Source organism: Anas platyrhynchos, chromosome Z (assembly GCF_047663525.1).
Source record: "Anas platyrhynchos isolate ZD024472 breed Pekin duck chromosome Z, IASCAAS_PekinDuck_T2T, whole genome shotgun sequence".
Taxonomy (NCBI): Eukaryota; Metazoa; Chordata; class Aves; order Anseriformes; family Anatidae; genus Anas; species Anas platyrhynchos.
In genome coordinates, this window is record NC_092621.1 from 64119589 (window position 1) to 64145005 (window position 25417).

A 25417-nucleotide genomic window follows, 5' to 3' on the forward strand; every position below is an offset into this window, starting at 1 on the left:
TAGTCACCGGCCAGATTTAGTCACAGCTACTTTCAGACTTCAATTTGAGGATCAGTTTGAGGAGACATTGTACTTCCTGTTCTAGATACCACTTCTTAATCCTATCTCGTGATCTTCTGGCCCAGAAGCACACCTTTTCCAAGAACAGTAAGAAGCAGGTAGTTTTATAAGAGCCTTACACATGAATTTCCATTCATCAAGCTACATTAGAATAAGGGAATGAGTAACAACATTTTCCCTTCCCTTCTATCCTAATAGACATGGTGCATTTTTTAACAACTTGTTAAAAACATGAAAAAACAAAACAAAACAAAAAACAAAGCCAACTTCCACTAGGCCATGGAAATTTTGTGACTCCAAGTATAAAGTGGAACTGGTAAAAATCACAGGGTTGCATTGAAAAAGTCATTGCAACATACTTTTGTGCTTAACATTTGCTAACTGAAGAGTAATTTTTAGTTTTTAACCTAGTTTCTGCAGTGTATCTTACAATGCTGCAGTCCCACAGGAAGGGAGGGGAAGAGATGAGAATTTGCACAGAAATTTTTATGCTAGTTTTGCTTCTGAAGCCAGCTGCAGTCAATTACTAGCACTTTTCACCAAGACATAAAACAAACAAGCAAACAAACAAACCCCAGTTGAACAGTTACAGAAACTTTGCTAGGAGGACATGGAGCTATTAGACTTCCACCCGTTTTGCAGTACATGAGTAGGGTCAAACACTGTTCTAACAACTGCTGATCTGGGTTAGGGACGTGGCGATATGCAGCTGCAGGCAACGCTCAACTTGTATGAGAAGCAAGTAATAGTGTCTTGAGTATTTTGCAAAGACAAAGTAAGGCTTCAATTCTGCAGGCACTAACTGAAAAAAGCACATGACTTAAGACTCTAATTCAGGACAGAGGGTCACTTCTCTGGGAATAGCTGAATGCTCTGACCATCCGGCTGCCTTTTACCATGGCTCCTAGCTCAGACTATATAAGGGACTGTGAAAGTGCCTAGGCCTGCTACAAAAGACTGGCTGACTTCCCACTGAAATGAAATGAGGTCTCCCATGAACCATCTCGCCAGCTGAAAGCCTGCCCTGGACAGCTGGAAGGCAGTAACCTCTAAAATGGCCTAATATGGCTAAAGATTGTAACTAGTAATCATCTGGTAAGCATTTTTCTCTTGTATTCATAATGCTATCACCCAGAGCATACAAAGGGGTTATGCTGGTATTATTCTAGATTTCTACAGACAAGGGGGTGGCAGTGTATGGGGGAAAATCTGATTTTGGCAGAGGCTCTGTGAATCCTATGCCACACTATTTGGGAAACCTACTTTGGGGATAAAAAGGCACTGAAAGACTTTGGCAAACACCCAGTTTTAGAACAGAGGCAAAAGTATTCCATGTGACTTAAGCATGTAGGAATTTCAAAAAGTTTTGTTTTCACTAATCCTTTTTTTCTGTGTTTGGTGAGTGATACTGACTTCTTCCCAATATACATGTTTCATATGCTTATACTAGGCATAGGTGTCAAGATTTTGGTGGTGGTAGTGTGTACTGTGGGGTGACCTCTGTGAAGAGAGGCTGCGGCTGTCCCATGTTAAATGCAGCCATTCCAGCTGACTCCAGTGGACCCACCTCAGGACACTGCTGAGCCCAGCAGAAAAGTTGTTTGCACCTCTGGGCACGCACATTTAATACATGGCAATGGCACCAGACAGAGAGAGTAGGAAAGAAAAAGAGTCCGAAACAACACAGGGAACATCAAGGCTGGAGGAGGGGGTGGAGGAGGAGAAAGGAGAAGAGGAAGGGTGGAGGTGCCCCAGTGGCAGAGCAGATATCCACACTGCAGCTCATGGAGAGCCCACAGCAGAGCAAGTAGGTATTTCCTGAAGGTAATGCTGCTCTTGGACGAGCCTACTCTGGAGCAGAGGGAAAATGAAACAAAGGAGTGGCAGAGACAAAACTGCCTATGCACCAACTGTAACCCCCCACTGATCCCCAAGAACAGCTCAGGGGCAGGGAAGGAGGAGTCAGGAGTGAAGATGAGCCTGGGATAGAGGGGTGAAAAAGTGATGTTCTAACATTTGTCTTGGTTTCTTGCTACCCAAATCTATTTTAAACGGCAATAACTTACTCTGATTTTCCTCAAGTTGAGTCTGTTTTGCCTGCAGTAGTATCTGTTTTGCAATTTCCCTGTCTTTATTTTGACCCACAGACTTTCTCATCCTATTTTCTTCCCCAGTCCTGCTGAGGAGGGGGAGTGAGAGAGCAGCTGAAATGAGGGGTCTGACTGCTGCCCAAAGTTAACCCACCACAACACCTAAAGCGGAAATAAGGTCTCCCCACCCACTCTTGTTTTGCATAGGATTCCAATTTCAGCAAGGGCATTTAGTCTTGCAATTAGAGAATGGTAAAGTGTAAAGGTCATGTACAGGGAATTACACAGCTGGTGAAGCAGCATTTGTGTTACTGAAGAGAAACAGGCAGATTCTAGCCATTCTGTATAAGGAGGATGACTATTTGTGAATGCCAGCATGTTTTTTTTTTTTTTTTAATCAAAAACACAAAAATGCAAACAAAAGCTACAGACAAGGATCTCCTGTTAAAGAAATTGCCTGAACAAATTCTTAGCCCCAATGGACAAAGGAAAAAAAAAAAAAACAAGATCCATATATGTAATAATCACCTCCTGAAGTGTCTGGTTTACTAGTGTTCTTTATCGTGGGTCTCAACTCAAGACAAAACACTTTATATATACTAATGTATGTACTTGGGCTAACTTATGATAGAGAAAACCTCAGCCTTCTGTCTAGTAAACATGCCAGTTCTGTGTACCAAATCTGGGAGTGACTTGACATTTTCAAAATAACAGACTATAGAAATTCAGCAAGAACCTGATTAATGTATCAGCATTTGCATCATATCGTATGAATTTACCTTTTCCAATTTTATAAGATTGGCAGTTAATTCATCACAGAGGGCATCAGCATTAATTTGCAGATGAGATCCCAAACCTTGGCGCACTGGATGGCTGTCAAACAGAATGAAGAATTCAGTATAATGGAAGTGAAAAAGTAGAAAACAGAACTGAAAGACACATAGATAGAAATACTTTGAATGGTAACATTGTGAACTGTACTTGTTTACAGAAGCAAAGGCCTAAGCCACTTTTGTACTCTTGACTGCATTCTTTGTATTGTCTCATTCCCCAGAAGCTTGGATGAAAACTTTACAGCTATTTCCACTAGAAGTTAAAGAGTTGCATAAGTTCTGTGCCTTGTGACTTAGAGGAAACCAAAAAGCCCAGCCTATTGACATGGTTGAAGTGCACATTAGGTCATCCTGTATCTTGTACTGTTTTATATCAGAATGACAGAAAACAGGACCTTCCTGTTTAAGAGTGCTTCTGAAGAGGGGAAAGTATCCTGCTAATCAAAATGTGCCAGAAGTGGGAAAATGTTTTTTAACATTGCCTACTATTTGGTAAATTTACCCTTCTCCTCGTATTATTGGTGAAATACAGATTCACAGCCTTTTTATAGGATAAAGCCTTTTTAATACAGCCAAATACAGCCTTTTTAAGATAAAGAACCATTTCCTTTATACTCCTTTTTTTCAAGGACATTAAATCTATCTTCTAGCACAAGCATGCCTGTCATGCTGGTTTCCACAGAACACACATGAAAGCAGCTGGATCCTAAGCAGCAGCGTCACCGTTCAGCATGACCAAGATTGCATTGTCAGTGACATATTTGTCATGGAGGGGTTGTCAAAGAAAGCTGAGTTAACAAGCAACCACACTCAAGGATTTGCTACAAGTCTGAAACACTTTGCAGACAGTTCCATCCAGCCTGGTACAGCTGTCTCGAATTTTATTTTCTTCTGTTTTTCAGGTGGTGCTTCTCTAGTTGTCAGCATTCCTAACTGTGTGTCACTGCAGGCTTTGCAGTGAGATTTACAAATGACTTTAAGTCATGTTTCTTAGAGAAGCTCAGAAAAAAAAATCCATTGTAAGCAGGAGAGAAGAGTTAATGCAAAATGTAATACCAAATAAGCTCATAGCATTCTCAGCATACAGCTGAACTGCCTTCTGTTCTAAGAGAAGAATCGGAAACTACAATGGCATACTGCCATGGTGCATGCCCCTGAACTGCCTGTCCATTTGTTGTTTACAGATTTCCTGTGCATGCAACATGGATAAAAAAATAACATCAGGGGTAGATCACATTCATGACTTTGGTTCTTCCATAGCTATGGCATAAAATTACTGAAGAATTGCTAGGAGAATTCTAATAAAAGATCAGCAGTCCTGCACTAGTCCTTCCCTAAACTTATCATCCAATACAGCACGTTTTCTATTTTTATAAAGTTTGAGTATTTTTTACATGCTACCAGGAAACATGATTTGATGACTATCTTTCTACTTTATATAGAGAGCAGTCCTTGAACCCTTGGCATATCTTTTTGCCATTCCTCTTCAAATAAACAAAGAATGCTTCCTGGTTGCAGATTTTACTATTATTACTATTATTTATTTTAGCGGGACAGGACATCAGTTTCTAAAGATGATCTGGGCAGCCCAAAGCTTTGGAAAACATCCTACAAACAAATCAGATGTATTAGTCCAAACACTATGAAATATGTTCTGTCATCTTAGGCTAATACTATGACATTAAGACTGAAGTCATAGCTTTTTAAGAGAATCATCAATCCAGAAAGAATTTCTCTTTAGCTGTTTACACTTAAGTTACTCACAGCTATCTGAAACATGCTGAAAGTAATATTACTTAATGCAAGTGTAATATGTCATGATAACCCTTGAACAGAAACCTGTGAGATGAGGTTTGGCAGATACAAGAACTACAGTACACAAAGAATCCCAAGGGCACTACAATATCACAGGAGTTTCAGAAGAAAACAGATTGAAGCACTGGAAAATAAATATTTTTTAAATTAAAGTAGCTACAGAGTGTATCTTACTCTTTAACATGTGAATCAAAGGATGTGATGGAAATAAGACGTTCCTCCAGGACGTTGATTTTATATCTCATGTAGAAGGTAGAAAATATTAAAACACAGACACTGTAAGAGAGAAAAATAAGGTACATTAGTTAAGTTTGTATGAACATGGAAACTTCAGAAGTACCTGAAAATTTTAATATTAAAAGGCAATTAAATCATTATTTGTACATGTTGAATAATAATGTCATCTTTTAAAAATCTTTTAAGTTTCTAAAACTCAGGAATACCCAACCAATGGCACTCAGACAGATCTGAAAGTCTATCCTTGAATATGGCATTTTAAATGCCCCATAAAATGAACTTGCAAGTTGTTAAACTCCAGCGTTTCCTGAACCAAAACATACTTTACTTTTATAAGTAAAAGGCACATTAAATAGGTCTGCCCTGGCATTTCTATTTCTGAGAAGGATAAAGGCCAAAACTCACAACAATTTCCTCCTTTTCGAGCAAAGCTTAAAAGATACTAATCTATGTATACATAAGAAAATCCAAGTATTTTGACAATCTTTATATTAATTGTTTACTTACAGAACTGCATAAAATATAAGTATGTGGTTCAGCGATAAGAGCTTCTGGGACTTCATTTTGTGGAAGAATCTGAAAGCTTCAGAGTGACCTGCTAGGAAAAGAACAAAGCGTTATTTTGATCAAAACACAGCAGGGTACACAAATGGTGTTCTGAAGCATGCAACAGACAATATAAATTATATGAACTTAAGTAACTCCAACTGAAGATCTGCCCTTAATTCCTTACCATTTCGAAGGCTGTTTCTGGCTTTTCCATCAGGTACGTGTTTACTGTGTGCATCTGAACGGGCAGACTTTGCTTCGGTCTTTGAAACTTTCAAGTGAGTCTGTGTCTCGACGACATGATAATCTGTCAAAAGCAAGATTTTGAATAAAGCCAAAATATGAAGTCAAAGGAAACAATTAGTATCTTAGGTTTATCAAGAAACAGGAGGATTTTAACAAGCATTTCTGGACATGGATAGAAAGCAGCAGTTGGTTTACTGTCCTTAAAACAGTTTGCATAATAATTCAACATAATGACAAAACAGAAAGAGGCAACTGGACAGGAAGAAGATTGTGTATGGTAAATTTACATTTCCAGATCCTTTGAGAGATGGCAGCCCATGCAAGCTCCACAGATGATCAATGAATTTCCAGTTAGAAGATTAAACAGACCCAGAAGTAATCTCTCAAAAGGACTGAATATACTGTAGTGATGATTCCAAATTACTTTAATAGCAATTTCAAATGGAGATAAAACATTGTTACTTTAAAAGGAAAGACTATAGCTCCCTTTCCTGCCTTTTTTTTTTTTTTCCCTAATTGCAGATGATATCTTGAGTGACATAGGACAGAAAAATCATGTCTCACACAGATTTGCTCATGTTTTAATTGTACATTCTGGACTGATCTAATGATACCAAGAAACAGAATCACAAGGGCCCCTCAAATGATTTTCCTTTAATTCCTGGTGATTCTTTAACTGGATATTGCTTTTTTTCCGCTGTGTAAAAGAAAATTGAAAGGTTTGAAGTAGTTATCAGCTTTAAGGAAGAAAGACAGCAAGTTAGATCATTATCCAGAATCATTCACACTGCAAGTAATGACACTAAAATTTCTGCTCCACAAACACCAAATAATTAAAAATACACACACACTAAATACGAAAGCAAATAACCTCAAATTGTACTACTGAACAAAACTGACATTGGAAGAAAGAAGAGTTAAATAAAACTAACCCAACTGAAAACTACTATTAAAAATATGTATTTATAATGTTTCATTTGAAAGTAAAGGTAAAAATTTCTAATTATACAAATTCACTGAAGTCCAGATGGAACCAGGAATAAAAATGGAACAAAACCACATTAATATGCTAATATATAGTAATTGCATAGCAGACTAATAACCTAGATTTTGCTGTTAATAACATTCAGCATGTGCCACATTAAATGAATTCTGCAATATTTATGAACTTATGCTCATAAAACTATAAAACTAGGGTTTAAAAAAAAAAAGGAAAACCATTTCAAAAATATTTTTTTTTTGTTGACCAAAAGCCTGTGAATGACAGAGCACATAATCTTTATTCCTATAATTATACACGTAAGACATTACTGTGTAACCTGAACAACTTCAAAATAGTTCACTAAAAAAAAAAAAGAAAAAAAAGAAGAAAAAAACAACAAAAGAGAAGAATAAAGGACAAACATCTCCTAAGTTGTAGGTCTGGTAGCATAACTGATAGGGAGTATAGGGAGCAGACAATGCATGCAACTGGAGGCAGTAGTGATAAATCAAGTGTGATGCTTACAAAGTCATTTCTTAACTCACGGGACGACAACGGGATATAATAATGGAAACCCAGTTATTGTGACTTGGAGGAAGACCTTAGATAAAAAGGACTCCACAGGACTGTGGAGAACATAGATACACCTCCACATGGGAAGGGGATTGCAGAAGTAAAAACTGAGAGCTAAGCTCTATCCATTTTCTTGGGGCCCCACAATCCCACTCACCTTGAAAGCATTCAAGCTCTGGGGTCTGTGAGCCTGTGCTACTGGACTCCTCCATCTCTTGTCTTCGTTGCTGCACTATTCTATCCAGATCAGAATAGTCCTCATTGAAATCCTGATGGAAAAAGAATCACAGCAACATTCAGCCCTGTTCTAAGTCTAATTGGTCTTACTTCCTCTGACCTCCCTTTAGAAACCGAATAAGCAATTACAGACTTAAAACTGTCTGACCAGGAACAATTTTTGATACCAAGATGTTAAGATCAATGTCAGCAAAATAAGCCCCTTATCACCAGAATTTAAGCCTCATTTCCTGCCTTTGTTTAAGTGAAGAGATTAAGCCTGTCAGCAAAAGAAATGCTATTAGACAAACACTGAAGTCTAGAACAGGCATTACTAGTTAGAGTCTGGTCATCACATGTGGCTAACACAAACCTTTCAGTTGTCTGAGCTGGTTCAACAAAGGAAGAATTGCAACAAGAAACACTTCAAAAATAGTTAATGGCAGAGGAAGTGGCAACTCTAAGTTAGTACTGAGAGTTGTGAAATCTGTCAGCTAGAGAGAAATATATGGGGCATACGCACCTAATCAGATCAAACTGCACCTTTGCTAATCATTTCCATCGCTTCTTAATGTTAAATTAAGGATGTTAAATAATGTTTCTGAAGCTTAGACGCCTCAGAAACAAATGTCACAAATTCCTTTGGTTTCCTTCCCTCAGAATTTATAAGTAGGACTTGCAGCGAACAGTGCCATGCAACAAAAAGAACAAACACTGAAACTGTTTACCAGGGTCAGAGTTGTAGGACGATCAGCCCTGAAGCTGTTTTCAGCAGAAGATGGATTGGAACTGTTGCCTATACTTGTATCCTGAAAAAAAAGCAGCAGTTTTAACAAGGAACACATTTAACAACTGCCTAGCATTTAAAAGCAGTAAAGCAGTAATAATGAACACAAAGCTACATACTGTTTTCATTCCCATTCGTACTTACCCCAAGATGTCTACAGATAGATTTTAATAGCTTGTAGGTGGTATCTCTGGAGAGTAAGGACACAAACATGTACTGAAAAACAAAATTTCCAAAACTGTTTGAGAAAAGACACACAGTACCAGCTTCCTTTCATCTAACTAAAAATAGTAGGTGGTTTTGTTGATCACATAACTATTTTAAAGAACCTTCATATAGCAGGGAAAACGTCTGCTCTTTCTAAACCTATGAACTGAGGTTAATCACATCGAACACAGAACAGGCACAGAAAATTCACCATGTTCTGCTGCAGGAACCGGAGTATAGCCCAGATCTATTATTCAAAACAAATTTTCTTCTTTGTTTTAAAGACTTTGCATACTGTGTTATCCCTAACTTAAAAAAAAAAAAAAAGCAAAAAAAGAAGCTAATTCTTTGTACATTCTCCCCTGATGTCCACAAAACTATTCTGTGGTGAAAATGGGTCATTTCTAAAGCTGCTGATAGGACGGATAATCACATTTTCTACTGATTGATGCAATTACTACAGAGAATTACTGGGAGAAACTGTATTTTGTTGCAGCTGGGGTGTTGCTGATCAGATGAGTCACCCTAATCAATGTAGGAATACTGTAAAGAGCTGCCAACAAGGTAGATAACCCTCCCTGCATGCACATTCCGACCCAATTGTTTTAGTTCCCCCAGTACCACTACAGAGCAGTCTTGGAGAATGAGGAATGACAGATTACAAGCAACAAGTTGCAACTGGAGATTCCCTTTCTCTTCTCCTCATCAAGCTAAATATAACTTTGTTTGCTGCAGGTCCGAAGAAAAAAGACAGGAAGTTAGCAGGAGGGAAAAGATTGTCCTTGCCTGTCACCAGAGAGGAGGCAGAAGCTCAAATTATCCCCTAAGAAACCAGATCCTACAGGGTCAAAACTCTAAATGATGACAGTTTACCAATTCTTCTAGCTGTTTAAATGACCACCTGGCACCTTCAAGAATCCCTCATGGTATTACTGACTGTAAATAGTGAGGGCAAGAAAGCAAGAAAAAAATGAAAAAGAAAGCAGTGGGGTACGAGAGTGTTGTTCTCTACCAGTACTTACTCTATCTGTGACTGTTGCTATGATCAGAGCATTTGGCACAAGAAGGGCAGTTTTGGTTTTCTTCAGAAGTGTCACTGAGAGCACAGGTATGCTAATCTGAAACAAGACCATTGTAGTGTTAGTCCCAATACATGCACACAAATCTGCATACACAAGGAGAGAGTCTATCAATTGCAATAAATCAAATCTTCAGTGCTCTACACATAAAGATTTATCTGCTACGTCCCTGATTATTAACAACTCATTTGGGCAGGTATGGTTTCAGAACAACGCTATTTCTTAACTATTTTTATTTTGATCAGATGCTAGTCCAGGTTTTTGCTCCTGTTTTCTTTTTCTTATTCCTTTCAGCTCTTAAAAGACTACAGGTTTAGTTCACTGTAGATCTGCAGAACAAACTAGTCTTAAAGTTAGTCTTCCTGTTTAGGAAAAAAAAAAACACATTTCAGAACACATCAAACAAGAGGCTTGTTGAAGAATGAACCTATAACTCTTCACCACTTACTTTACAGACCCCTTAATTTGCAACAAGCAACTGAGTAAACAGCTTGTCCTTCGGTATCACTGAAAAATTCAATACCCACATACCTACTGTCTCATTTAAATTGATTCTTGTGTGTACCATCCAAACTTCAACGTTTATGTTAAAAAGTTCTCAATTTTGCCTAATTTGCATTTATATCCAACTGCATTAGTGATATGCCTGCTACGTTTCAGAGTATTTTGATTCGGATATTCTTTATGGGGTCTTGTAAACCTCATGTAACAAAGGACTGAATAACTGGTTTGAATTGCTGTTGAAAAGCCTAGAGCTTAGGGAGATAGACAAACTGGTAAATCCAGGATACACAAGAATAGACTACTGTTTCTGTTAAGAATTCCTTTGCTTCAACTACCTGAGAAAGTCAGAATTTAAATCGTCCAAAGATTGATTAATGAGTGATCAGAATGCCAAAATGAAAACATCAGTTCAGGAGAATTAAGTTAACTCCGTGCAGTTTCATAAAACCTTGTTAACTTTTTTTTCAGAATAACAAATGCAAAGCAACATCAAGTCATGAAATGAAAAATTATCATTTGTTCCAGGTAAAAAAAATGCCCTTGTGTACATTTATCTGGATGCAAGATTTCCAGACAGTGTTTAAGCACAGCTAATCACTTCCCTGATTGTCATCTAAAGGCCAGAAGGTCACTCAATTACTCAGTAATTTAGTTTCATTTAAAAAATCTGTGCTAGAGGGGAAGGGGTGAGGGGGTAAGACTACCAAAACAAAACCCAATTTCTGTAATTTCATATTTTTAGGCCTAGGCCCGTAAGTCTGGACACCATTTTTCTATCAATTCTTGATGTGTCAAGTCTATTTGTCCTGCTTCAGAGGTCAAGTCTTTTGAAAAGCAGTTATTAAGCAGGTACTCCACTATACTCTTTCTTGAAGTGGATATTTTCTTGTTCCACAAAGTTTTTGTAACGCTTTCATTCCAAAAACTCTTTTTCTGGGTGGAAAGAAGGGAGTAGCTATGATGTGTGTTTGACTGGAAAAAAAAACAACTGCCACGTAGTCAGAAAAGAATTTGCATCACTTTTAAAAAGCAAACAAAGCCAAACTAAACAAAATCCAAAAACAATACAGATTTTCCAACAGTAATTCTGCTAACAGTAATAATAAAAAAATGTGTTTTAGAAGTTTTTGAATTGGTTCAGTCCACCTCAAAGATCTTTAAATAAGAGATGTTAATGGCATTCTGCTGCATGCAATTTTGATGGATAATGTTACTGTAATCAAGACTAAAGAGTACTTAAGTGGGATTAAGTACTTGCTTACTGCACTCTTACTTCAGCATTAGATTAAAATGGGAAAATCACTGCAAAGTATTTTATTTCTGTCTGGAGCAATAATTCTTTCATGAAACAAAGTTTTCCTGCAGGCATCTTGGAAAGCAACTAAAACACTATGATGATGCTTAGCTCCAGGAAAGATCGCAGGCCCATACATATAGGCAAAACAGAATGACGTGGAAAGAGTGAAGTCTTTCAATGCCTATTAAGTCCTGCGGAAGGAATCTGTTTTTCAAACATGCGAAGTGTTTGTATTGCAGATTCAAGTCTCCTGACCTGCATAGCTATTTTACCCACCAAAGATTTTAACAAAGATTCTGTAGGTAGAAAACTCGTGTTGAAAAATTAAATAGAACATGTAGACCTGCTACTTCTCAAAACAGATGGGTTCTGAATAAGTTTAGATGGTTCCAAGCAATAGAGATCTTGCATCTTGGCAACTATGTCAGTATGCGTGACTGCTATGAAGGTGGTTCTTCCTGTCAGGCTTGATTTCCTCCTCCCTCTTTTACATTATTCTTTATTATATCCCTGATTTCCCTGTTGTTTTGTTGGTGGTATTACTAAAAGTCAGTGCATGCTCTACGTGACTGAACCTAGCTTTAAAGTGTGTGTGTTGCGGGGGCTGAGGAAGACATACGGAAGTGAATGATCAGGCCCATCTCTTTCACTCTTCATTTTTTCCCCTCAATATTTTCTAAAAAATATTCTACAAATATTATTTTCTAGTACTACATGATTATCATTTTGCACCTTTTTAAAGGTCTTCCAATTCTACTTGGCAGACTCTTACTAGGTTTTAGTCATATACATTTAGCTTAGCTTGAATTTTAGAAAGCTGTCCCTCAGCTTGGAATAGACCCATGCATATTTCATTTGTGCTGAGCAGGAGATTACTTACACAATGACTTTAATTTTAACGACAGGATAGGTGCTACTAACTATGAATGAAAAGAGTAAATGATGAGCTAGTGCCCAACCCTTTGTTAATTTTGATTTCCTTGTAGTGCTACACAGCTTTCACTAACATGCACACTATTCACGTTAACATACTACCTATAACTAATACAATCCATCAACTAGGGAACAACCATAGCTCAGTTCTTGGGCCAAGCAGTAATATGCAATAAGCCATGAAGTCACTCTCAGCAGTGTGTTGTTAATCATTTTAATCATTTTGTAAACCTATTCTACCGTCATAAAAGCCATTTCAAAGACATACTGTGTTCCATCACAACGTTTGACAGAAGAGAAATAAGATATTGCAACTACTAAACTGGTTTCAGCACCTAAATTCACTGAGAAGGGGCTGGATCAGAACAGGAAATCATTCAAGGAAGTACTTGAGAAAGAAGGAAGCAAAAATCAAGCTGTTTCCCAATAAAAGCTCAAAGACAGAGCAGAGATTACATAAACAAAGAAAAAGAGCCCCAAACCTCCAAACCAATAAAAACAGAACACACTTCCTCTTGGACACAGTTTTTGATCTGTATAAATAACATTTGCCACAGGGGCCGGCCTAAAACCTTATGTGGGTCATATCTATACCGAGGAAGGAGTAAATGATGAACTAGTAAATTAGGATCTTCCCAAGGGTTCATGTCCTATTTCTGTTCTTCACATTAGACTCACAAGTAAAAACCTTGCAGCCTGTTTTTTCTTTCCTACTCATCTGTTCATGCAAAACCAGAAGGATCAGCTAGAAGAGCACCTTTGCCACTCCACTCTGAAGACAGGTTTAGTTTCTTCTTTAATTGTTACTGAGCATGCTTGATCCTTCCCTACATTTCCCCAATGTAGTCGTTAAACTTTTCAACCTTGCCTCCTCCTCCTCTTTTTCAAGTGTTTTCAAACCCAAAAGACACATTTTTGTACAGTTTCTATTATGTCAGCTTGGCATCATTACATTTCATATCCTTTCCTTGCATTGTTTCTTTTTTTTTCCATACAGGAAATACTTGACAGACACTCAATTCTAGAGTGATTTTTGGGCTTAGATTCTGAACAGTCCATGTATCCAGTCAGTGTTTTCTAGCCTTACATAATAGATTGAATTTCTAGTGATGACCAAATTCCTAAGGAACAGCATTACTATTTCATACATAATGATTTTACAAACCTTAGTGTCTTTACCAAAAACCTTGGAATGGAAGCAAATCCAGTTTTCAGAAAGGAATAGCTTTCCTTGGTACAGAATTTCTTTCTGCAGAGCACAGGTAAAACCTAAAACACAAAGATATTCTATAACATTTAAGGTAGCCACAACCCACACTAAAACTCTGGCATCTTTTTTTAATTTTAGACTAGCTTTCTGTAACTGTATTATGTAAATATAAAAAGCATAAATTAAATGTTTAAACTTTAAAATCTTGTAGGTCGTCAGCAGTTGTCTGGACCAGATGACCAACAGAGGTAGAACACATGAAAATAATCCTGCTTTTACTTCACAGCCACTGAGCAAAGCAATTCTCATTCATGAACTGCTATCCTTGTATTCCTTTCAAGAAACATTTGCTCTTCATCTCTATGTCGAATTCTCTTGCTAAAACTATCACAGGAAATAGCAGAATCTTTTAAGTCTTCCTCCTAACAGTGCTTTTAAATTTCAGAGCACCATCAACAAGAAAGGCCCAAGCACCTGACTGGTGCTGTCTCAATTAGGCAGTGCCTTTAGTGAGGGAGCTTCAGTACTAAAAAATGTTGCACTAGGTTACTTTGTGAAGAAGTGCAAAGTAAACTACAACTCCAAAACATGCCCAACACCTGAAGAATAAAGAAATTATGTTTTGCAAACACCCACTGTTTTATGTTTTGGAAACGCCCACTGCATGCAGGTGAAGGCCTCGAAGCTACAGGCAGCTGTAGTTTAAGGATTTTAAAATGTAGGTAGTGCCTTTTATATGCTGCCACAGTTGGCAGGTAACAAGAGTATTTTGGTCCACAGCCGGCAGTGACAAGGGTCTTAATACTTACTTTGTTTCAGTGGCTCATCAATGGGAACATCCAGAAACAGCTTATGAAAGTGTGCATTTGCCTTCAGCTAAAAAACAAAAAGCCCCACCACCAAAGATACATGCCTTATTAGATATTCTTATGATCAAGTGACCCATTCCACTGCATATTCTCCCAGTACCTTCTCATTTTGCCCATTTGTTTTTAGTAAATCCTCACTTTCGCTATGTGGTTATAAAATCATTACGCTACACATATGAATAAAGGAAGCTGTATTCTTATATAACTGTGAACTATAATACTAGTAAACAAGGGTGCTCTTGTGGCAGTTATGCATTTATTCTTATTAGTCATAAACAAAGAAGTCCATCCTCTGCCCTACCTGATTTGAGGCACGTTTTTTCCTTTCAATCTTGGAATCATTCTTGATATCTGTTGTCAGGACTGGACTATCCGAACTGCTTTTTGTCCTGAAAAAAAAAGAAGACGTGAGATACCTGATCTCATTTCATGTGTCTTTATAAGTTATCAACAGGACATGCTTGTCTACAAAACACATTAATCCTTCAGTAACAATTATCCAATTCTTCAAGGACTGTACAGCAATGAAGAGGAGTCTGTCTTAGTCTTAAACCACGCCCGTCCTCACTGAAGGTCTTTTTTTAATTTGGAAGGAATATTCTAAATTACTAATTGTAACAAAAAAAAAAAAAAAAAAGAAAAAGGCATTTTTACAAACTTAATCAGTGTATAGCTCCACATTTGTTTGTTTCTGGTCAACACATAAAATACTAAGCATGTTACTTAGTAATGTAAGAAAAATAAGGCAAAACATAGTAGTAGAGCATGCAAGGCTAGAACTGAGGTCTCCAATAAATGGAGTTATGATTGACAGTTGGATACAAAATTGTTCCTGTACACCTTTAGCCACCCACACTGGAAAAAGAGAAAACAACTATTTCTGAGTTGTTGGGTTTTTAGAATGAATATAGAGGAAAATCTCTGAGGATGAATGGGAAAATAAGTTCTGTTTGTTTGTTTTAAACAGGAGAAATTAATGACATGAACTGTTTAGAAAAACAAAACCAGAGGTGGGATAACACTGCAGAAATGAAAAAGAGAACATTATCCCTGAGCTACACTGCACGCAGAAGAAAAGTGCATAAACAGGCTATAAAAGAAGTTAGCTCTTTTTAGAGGCCTTCAGATGCAGACTGGTGAAGATCATCAGGAAGGATAAAACACAATACAGCAACTTTGCTGAATGACTGGAAGAATGTGTTGTGCTGAGCAATGCTAATACCCTGGGGAAAAAAAGATGCTACAAGTTTCCACTACTGCACTGCATCTTGCATGGTAAGTCTTCAATATTTCCTAAACCTGTGAGGTTCACCGTTTCCAGTCAAAACTGTAAGGCTTTCTCCTGAAAAGGAGAGATCCCCACAGGTACTAGAAGTATAGCTAGGTTTAGGAAAGATTACACAGCAGGACTGATTTAGTCAGCAGGAGAACTGGCTGCATTTATCAGCTGGTCCCTTATAGCAGAAACAATACACACGGATAGCCCCATATATGTTTCCATGCAATGTACCAGTCAAACTGAACAGCCAGCCTTACACAAAACCTATGCCAGCCCCTCTGCAGCACACAGTTAAATTGTATGAGAGAGATAAAACTAAGGAAGGTTTACATAACCAAGTAATCATTAATTTCTTTGTATTACTTCAAATACCTTCTCCTTAAAGATGCTTGAGGAAATTAAGCGATGCTTTGCAACTATCTGACCAGATATCAGATATCTGAACAGATATGACCAACTATCTGCGACCAGAACCACGGTGGCAGGTTGACTGCTGCCTTTCGCACTGGCTGCTCAGCTGAGAGTGAAAGGGATGCAAAATCTGTATTTAAGTCCACCATGTGGTGGACTTCTGCTTGTCAAACTGACTGTGAAAGTGATGCAACCAGCAGAGGCACTGAAGAGTGCAACGTATTTGTGGTTTAGCCCGGTCAGCAGCTAAACACCATGCAGCTGTTTGCTCACCATCCCCCCTCCCTCTCTGGGATGGGGGAGAGAAACGGGAAAGTGAAGCCCGTGAGTTGAGATGAAGACAGTTTATTAAGACAGAAATAAATAATAATAATAATAATAATAATAATAAGAACAACAACAACAATAATGATGATAATAGTACTACTTCTAATAATGTGTACAAACAAGTGATGCACAATGCAGTTGCTCACCACCCACTGACTGATGCCCAGCCTAACCCCGAGCAGTCCGGCCCCCCCACCCTGGCTAGCCACCCCTATATATTATTCAGCATGACCCCATAAGGTATGGAATACCCCTTTGGCCAATTTGGGTCAGCTGTCCAGGGTCTGTCCCCTCCCAGCTCCTACTGCATCCCCAGCCTGCCCGTTAGCAGGACAGAGCAAGAAGCTGGAATGTCCTTGGCTTGGTGTAAGCACTGCTCTGCAAGAATTAAAACATTGGGGTGCTATTGGCACTCTTCTCATCCTAAGCCAAAACGTAGCATTCTACCAGCTACTAGGAAGAAAGTTAACTCTGTCCTAACTGAAACCAGGATAGTATTTTTCCCTAGAACAGGAAAACTGAGACACAGCCCAAAAGTTCATATTCCCACTATTTTGGCTGCTTCTGGGGAATGACGTATCAGACCCTGGACATAGGCTCTGATCCCTGTTTACTCACATCGTGTGCAAGGTAACCCACAACCGAGATGTCTGATGAATCTCGCCGTTCAGTTTAGCTTCTTGAATAGATGGTAAACATTCCGATTATCTCACTAGCAGAAACCTGACAATGCTCCTGACCATTACCTAGCAACATCAACTTTCTTCCGGTCATCAGTATGTTCCACTTCACCAGTAGGAGTCTGAAGCAACAGAGTAGGTGATTTTCCTGGCTTTCTTCTTTCATCTGTTCCATTTTCTCCATCTGAACTGCAGAGGGGGAAAAAAAAAAGAAAGCAATGTGTTTTGCAGGATTCATAACAATGTCAAATGCCACTTCAACATGTTGACATTATTGCATATACTAAAGAACAAAATTATGACATATTTTGCACTAAGGTCCTGGAAAGTGTTCATCTACTGACTTGACAGTGTTATACATCTGAACAGGTATGAGCTCCCGTACTGGAATTTCAGCAATGAGTAGAGACTCAAAAAACTGAAATACTGCCAAGGATATTTCAGTGCTTATAACATTTGCAGCTCTAGCTTCCTTTCCAAAGATAACATGCCGTTTTGGAAAAATGCATTCCATGTTCAGTACTTAGAGTCAACGACTAATGGAAATTGATTTGATTGGCACTTTGGGAGAAAAACATCCTGCATAACAATACCCAGTGCTTAACAGAGAATTGGTGGTTCCATGCTCCAAGAGGAAGCTGGATCCTATTTTGCCTCTTTACCTTTTCCACGAGAATTGACTGGCATGGTTTTCACAAATGAAGGGTCCTCTCAAAGTGTCAAAAGCACTGACTTTACCAAGGCAAAACTTCTGTCACAGTGTGCTGTCCTTTCAGGGCACGTGGCACTGCCTCACATAGACTAAGCAACGAGAGTGAGCGCTAACAGATGTGTCATCAAAACACATCAAAGCACTTTCTCAGAATCCCCTTTTAATCATTTTCAAATACAATTTTTCCTCTAGATTTTCTTGAAATAAACATCATTAATAGCAGAGTATGAAGAACGGCAATGCTTTAAAATAAGACATCACATGTATGGACATACAGACACACACACACCCTCTTTTGGCAGACGAATGCCTCAGCAAGATTATAGGATGATATCCACATTAGAGACAGACAAACTATGTTACCCATTAACTAAATGCCTGGTCTGAATGAGCCCATTTGCAGAATTCTTCCATTGCAGTTTTTAATTTCTGCAATTTTACAGCAACAACACAGCCACTGCCATTAAGGGACAATGTCGTGACAACAAACAATTTATTCTTCCTACTAAGACAAAAGTTTTGCTGACACAGGTTTCGAGAGTAATTTAATTTACTTTGAAGGATGGGCATAATAAAATCCATTGCTTAGATTATACTTCGGTAAAAAAAAGATCAGAAGACACTCCTCGCATGGTCTTAGTGGAGATCTAGTGAGTTCAGTAATATCCTACTTCACAGCTACACTGGGGTTAAAGCAACAGGACCAAAGCTAGGCAAATTTTGCCTTGCTAGACCCAGGATTTGTTCTCAAGGGGTCTTAAACTTACATACAGCAATTATTCCCCTTCCTAATCCTTCCCCACCACTTACCCCTCCTCACAACAGGGGGACTGAATTGACACATGCTAAGTCACATTTTTACATACTTGAAAAGGTTACAGCACTAATAAAAATCTATGAGGAAAAAAAGAAATAGTTTCCCTGTTGCTTCACTCCTGGATTGGACCTGCCTGACCACCAGGCACCAGCTTTAGTCTCAGCCAACATCAACTAGAATTAAATGGGGTGATTTTAAGTGGAATGCAGTCTTTTGCCTGAAAAACCCAAATAAAGAGATTTTACATCATTTGAGATTTTAAATGGATGGACCTGTCAAGCCTACATAGCAAAAACTTGCAAATCCTACAAATGTCTTAGCTAAGGTCTTGCTATCTGTTATTTTTCTGTTCCCCAAATTTGTAGGATTCAAGGAAGGCCAGAGAATACCAGGCATTAGTGCTACGAGGAACAACGTGAGGCAAATTTGTCAGGTTCAATCCCACCTGTGTTTGAAAAGAGCAGTGCAGCACGGAAAATCCCATGTGAATAAGGCTATGACACAGTGATATTCTTAAGAGGTGGCTGCTTGAGCCTAGAGCCCGACCAGCATCCTTCATCACTGCCATGGACAGCTGGCCTTTCTGACCTGGCAATGCTCCTGGCAGGTCAGAGCAGCCTGTGTCACACCCACAGTTGCCTCCGAAACATCTCAAAGGTGAGGAGACTCACCCTCCTAAACACATTTGGCTAATAGTAGCAATTGGGTACATTCCTACCAGCCGACAGTCTTGCTGTATCTATCCTTCACCCCTCTCCCATGTGCCCACTTCAAAAACTACATAAGGATTTGTCCTCATATTTCTGATATTTGTAGATCCACATAGCAGCTGATTCCCTAATAGCTATTTTTAAAATATCAGAAGAATCTTATTTTAGTTGACCTTCTGGAGGAGGCAAGATCATAGGTATGACCTAAAAAACAGCACACTATCTTTTGTCAAGCCACAAGCAAATTAAAGCACTCCTTACATTTTTCACGTCTAAGTCTGGATTCACAAACGCTTTCTGAAAAGACCACAGAATTCAGCAATCCATGCAAAAACGAAGATCAAGGGCACTTAAGAAATCATATGGTGCTTAATACAACTGTTGTTGTAAATGAATATATGCAAATATCAGAGCAAAGCATGTAAACTTTGAAACACTGGACTTTGCTGATATGAAAATAAACATTTTTCAAATTGAATATGTATCGTAGACTTGACACTACTACTAAACCTATTTAAAATAACAGCCGAAAGAAAAAAGTTGTCTCCAGCGTAAAGGAAGTTTGTCACAGGGAGTATTTTCAAGCCCAAGGGCTTGTGCTTACTATGGGATCATAACTTTGCTTAGATACAAGGATAAAATAAACACTAGTTATAAGCAGTGTAGTTAAACTCCTTGTAAAAATGTCTCTTTTAAGAACATACACCAGTAACTGACATAGGTAGTTTAAGATTAAATCACATAAAAAGGAAAATGGGAAGAAATAAATTAACCAAGGCAAACAGAAAATGTTTCATTCTACCGAAGCGCTCAGAGGTACGCTATCAGTCGCTGTATTTCAAAAGTCAGAGGAACTTCACCTCGTCTGATTTGAATTGTTTCTGTGAAACAAAAGCTTTCTGACAGACTGGTGTATCAAGCTCTTGGCACTACAGGAAGCTTTCTGAACTTCAAGTGCTTTTCTTGCTTGGAGCTAATCTTCCACAGCACCTGGAAAATTCAGAACTCCTATGAAAATATGCTGTGTCCCATTAATTCAGTGGGAATTTTTCAAGAAATCAAAAATTAAAGATAGGATGTATTTTTTTCCTTGTCCTTTTCAAAACTTGTTTGAATAAGAAACACTGAACAAAGTAATACAAGAGATGTAGCAATAGGCCACAGTTTGGAAAGCAAGCCTTAAGGAATAACCCAGAACAATTGCTGTTTTTAAAAGCCAGATACAGTCTTACCAAACACTCCTCAGACATATGTAAAAGACCTCAAAAACTTGAGGACTGTTTAGTGGTTACTGTCTTCCAAATGCCCACATCCACACACACCTGTGCACAAAGCTTCCTCAGATCCGTCACAAAGACAACCCCGGGCTACTTGGTCTGTGTGATAACAGGTCTCAAAGAAGTTTGAAAGCCACGGAAAGTTGTTACAAACCAGTCTCTCAGTCCACAGATTACACAGCAGCTATGGAAAAGAAAAAGGCATCTTGAATACCCGGGGGCTGCAATTTCAATTGTCTGCAAAACCACAGACAAAACAGTATTTTCCTAGGGTTTAAGAGGAGTCAGTCAGCATTGCTCAACTCTGCCTCTGTGGACGAGGCATACATATTGGATTGTCATGTCACCCTGTTACCTTCTTCGTCTCTTTTATATGAAAAGGATTAATTTTGCAGCAGCAGCTAGACTGCTGCATTGTTGCAAAAGGTCGACCCAAAGAGCATGGAGCAACTTCACCTCTATTGTCCATGGCCAGGCTTGGTACAAATGGTACGTGGAAATATTTATCATGAATACAAAGATATTCTGTATATTTCAGCTCATTTAGGTAGCTACTGGATTTACGGGGTAGATGTTAACAGATCAAAGGGACTTGTCAAAGAAATTGAAGCCATGCAAAAGGCGAAAATAATAACAGTAGTGTTACCTAAGCTATTCTTACTGGCAGACATGAGTCTGTTCAGACAAAGGAACTGCTTATTCTTTCCGAAACTAAAAATTAAAGGGAGATGCTAAAAATGTCCCAGCAACCTGCTTCAAGCAGAGGTGACTGCAAGTGGGCAAGACAAAGCGTGCTGATGTCTGAAAGGACACTGCTAAGCACATCGCAGGCTGCCACCACTGCCTCAGCACAGACATCCCCGAAGGAGCAATCATCGCAGCCTTCCCTTCACCAGGCCTAACCATGCTGCGGTCTTAAATCTTCTTTCAGAAGCTATGTTCACTAAACATCTTTTCTACCCCAAGTAAGCCTGGACAAACCTTTTTTGGTCATGTAATCAGACTCTGGAGTGCTTCATCTGGTAAGTCTGCATTCATACCTTTTATAGTTGAATTATTTCACCCCTGGACAGAAGAAAATACCTTTTTTTTTTTTTTTTCTTTGTAAACTCTCCTGTTGTCCTCTTCATAGAGCAGTACTGCACAAACCATCAACAGAGCTCAAGTCAATGATTTTAGAGCCATCTATTCCTACAAAATTTGGTTGCCCAGAGGCAAAACACCTGCATAGCCTGCAGTGGCTGTGCAGCCATGCTCCAGCTCTACATGGCACCCAGCACTGTTTATGGGGGAAAGCACATCTCCTGGAGAAATATGGCTCACAGTAATAAGTTTTAACCTCTTTCTAAGACAAAGTATCACTTTTACTGTGCAACTAGAAAGCCAAACATTGTCACAGATCATCAAAAGGGGAAGAAAATGAGCTACAGTTACCTTACTCACAAAGGAATAGCAATCCGCTTTAACAGTGCTGTAATAGATGTTAAGGAGAGCCACAACGTATCCCAGCAGAGTATCTTTGGTATTTGTGTAATTTGACATCATACTTAGTATATAGCCTGTACTCAAGGCTGAAAAGTAAATGGGTAAAGCAGCTGTATGGTGCTTCTTACTCAAGTATTTTTATGACAGACATACAGCCAGCAGAGGTATTTGCACCCAAGATGGAAAAGAGCAGGAAAGCATTAAATGAAGAAGCAGAGGTGTAAAATCCTGCACAAGGGAAAGGGTCAATTTATTAATACAAATAAGCATGAACCAGGCTGAGATTCAGTTGCTTCAGGTTGTTTGAGGTGCAGGCTAATTCTCTTCTCATTAGATCATGGTCAAATATGGCGTAATGGAGGCAAAATCATACAGCAGCATGTTAGCCGAATATCATACACAAGTGGATGGAAGCACAGACCTATATGCCACGTCCATGTGCTCCTCCATGCATTTCTTTGATGAAACTGGTCTGTGAACACAGGTGGAATCTTGACATCAGCTAGCATTGCCTCTCAGTGGCTAACAGCTTTTTAATTATTATTGTCTTATTTTTATATAAGTACTGAATTTCAGAATTATTATTTCAGAACAATTTACTGTGTTCTATTTCACACTTATCTCTAAGAACAGAATTACCTGTGAGTGTTACAAGTGTCTGTGAAACTATATTAAAAGGGTGAATGAAATTTTTGAGTTAATACTGAGCAATAAAGCTTCCAACACTGTGAAGGATAGAGGAAGTAATTTTTTTTTTCCCCTCCACTGACCAGACATTTCACATAATAATCAGATCAGGTTTCACACCACCTTACCACTTGGACATCAGCAAGATCACTGTGACACCACAGACGTCATTAGCAAGTATGTAAATTCTCTGCTCTAAATACCATCTATTATTAACTGGCTGTATTCCCTGTCTAATCAAAACCAGACTGCTATCAAGTTCCCCAGAAAGAAAAAAAAAAAAAAAGAAAAAGAATTCCCTGTGCTCTGAAACGTGATACACTATAACAAGATATTTTATTAGGTTAACACTAGCACAGGAACATAAGCCATTTAGCTCTCTTGTCTTGTCAGGAGTTTCCGTTTCAGATATCCACTTCAAAAAGCAAAAGCCTGCTCACACACATCTTCGCTCAACCCCACAAGATCCCCACGATGCAGTTTTTGTGGGAGTCTCAGCAGGGTGCCCAACAAATATTCATCTGAATGTAGGCATAGACAAGTCAAACACAAGACACAAATCTTAATAGACACATTTCTGGGAAAAAAAAAAAAAAAAAAAAAAAAAGGTAAAAGGTCTCTGGGGAAGATACTCCTTCATTTCTACTTTGGACTGGAGCATGTGCTCTTTTCATTCTCCAGCTGGCTGGCAGCCTTTAGGTGGGAAGTTTTTTTCTACTTCCTAGCTCTAGCCTACCTTATCTTCTAACCCAGAAGCAGATAAAAAGCAGAACCATAATTCCTATTGAAGTAGTGTGCAGCCTTTTACTAAACCACATTTTTGTCTTTAGCTGCCACAAGTGACAGGAAAAAGGGAGGAGAAAGAAGAAAGAATTCCTGATCTATGGTTTGTTCAGGGAGCAGAAAAAAAAAAAAAAAGAGCACAAAGGCACTTAGGTGCCCGGGCTACCAACTGTTCTACACCATATTAAATTAAAATAAATACTGCAACTGTACACAATCCTTGTGTTCAATATGACCACACAGGGCTATATCAACTACATCTGCTACATAACTCAGGCAAAGGTGATACAGATCTCCCTCTGTACCTGCACAATTGAGGCACAATCACCAGAGCATACAAAGGTTTGGCCTCACTACTTGAAGCTACATCTCTGTTTTGGAGGAAGAACTCCAGAGCAACATGCCTCCACATGATAAAAGACTTGGCTGACAGCAATAACTGTATTTCTGAAAAAAAAAAAAAGAATTAAGTAGTTATATCAGACTGCATTAGGATTAAAAAAAGAAAAAAAAAAGCAGCAGACACCAGCTACTGCAATTAACAATGCAGAACAGTTAGAGATCACAGGAGGGGTTTGGGAGCATTCCTACTGACACCTTTGTGTTTCCTAAGTGGCAGGGGAAGGAATAAAGCCATAAATCGGGAATCACTTGATCAGAACATTGTTTCATGGCTCTTTAAGAAATATTGACTCAATATCCTGCATATAAGCTATTTCAATCAATGTAAGGTGATAAAAAAAATCATTTTCTTTCTTTAATCAGGGTTGATCATGTAGCAGTTTCTTTCATACCTGGCATTGACAACAATAATCCACAATCATCAATGAGATTTCTCCATGAAAAAGATAACACTATATTAGTACAGAAAGTGTAAAAAAGTTATTTAATGGGATGCTTATCTACAACTTCTGTTCCTGTAGGATTCCCAGCAAGAACCATACACAACAAGGCTTAATGCCTAACTGAGATGAACATGACTATCTAATTGTGTCCATCTATCCTGTTTCATCATGCTTTGATCAGTTTCCACCCTTGATGGAAGGTGAAATAACTACTGGAGGCTTCCTGCTCGCCAAGGGTCTCACAATGCTGAATTTCCCATAATTATCTCTGTAATCTATGATGATCATCATCACCATTATGATTTTTTACTTGGGTATATCTCTTCCTCTACTTTGTGGAGCATTTCCACAGTCCATACGCTCACTGTCCTCCATCACTATGCATTTGCTGGCCTTCAGCAAATTTACACGGATTCTAAAATTCCCCATAGTTGAATGGACTTATAATACAAAAGTCCAGTGTATAATAAAATTATAATATTCCTTCTTGTCCAGAAAAACGTTGAACAAACCTAAATGGTTCTTCTTGAACTACTGTAACATAAATGGTAACTGCAAAACTACTATCAAGATTGTAGGTGGTCTATCTTTAGAAATAGCCTAAACTAGCAGGAAAACAAAACAAAACAAAAACACACCACCTACCAGTAAGGATAAAGGGTGTATTAGGAAACCTAGCAAGGGGGAGGGAAGCAGAAGGTAGACAGCCACTAGACAGTCTGATGGGGCACACATTAATAGTCTGCAGGTTTACCTTTTAAAGGGAGTTAAAATCACCCTTTAACAAATTAAAAAAAAAAAAGTCAAAGTTAATGCAGCTCATTTTTCTGGGAAAAGACTTCATCATTTTCCCAGGGTATCTAACTGCAGCATTTCATCTGCCAGTATCTCCCCAGCACTCTCAAACTTAGAGATTC

The 25417-nt window shown here is 38.5% G+C and overlaps 1 protein-coding gene across 4 annotated transcripts in view; it reads right to left on the reverse strand.

Moving 5' to 3' along the window:
• GRAMD2B (GRAM domain containing 2B) overlaps positions 1-25417 on the reverse strand; it is a 41197-nt gene that overhangs the window by 1899 nt on the left and 13881 nt on the right. For 3 of the 4 annotated variants that reach the window (XM_027446490.3, XM_072031146.1, XM_038170730.2), the window contains exons 2-13: positions 17251-17373; positions 14789-14876; positions 14428-14494; positions 13574-13677; positions 9618-9713; positions 8533-8604; positions 8330-8410; positions 7543-7654; positions 5769-5891; positions 5543-5633; positions 4973-5074; positions 2930-3023 (exon numbers count right to left, since the gene is read on the reverse strand). In XM_027446490.3, coding sequence (XP_027302291.1) covers positions 2930-3023; positions 4973-5074; positions 5543-5633; positions 5769-5891; positions 7543-7654; positions 8330-8410; positions 8533-8604; positions 9618-9713; positions 13574-13677; positions 14428-14494; positions 14789-14876; positions 17251-17373 — 1153 coding nt within the window. The remainder of the gene's footprint in view (positions 1-2929; positions 3024-4972; positions 5075-5542; positions 5634-5768; positions 5892-7542; positions 7655-8329; positions 8411-8532; positions 8605-9617; positions 9714-13573; positions 13678-14427; positions 14495-14788; positions 14877-17250; positions 17374-25417) is intronic. The other variant, XM_027446491.3, reaches the window with a different exon arrangement.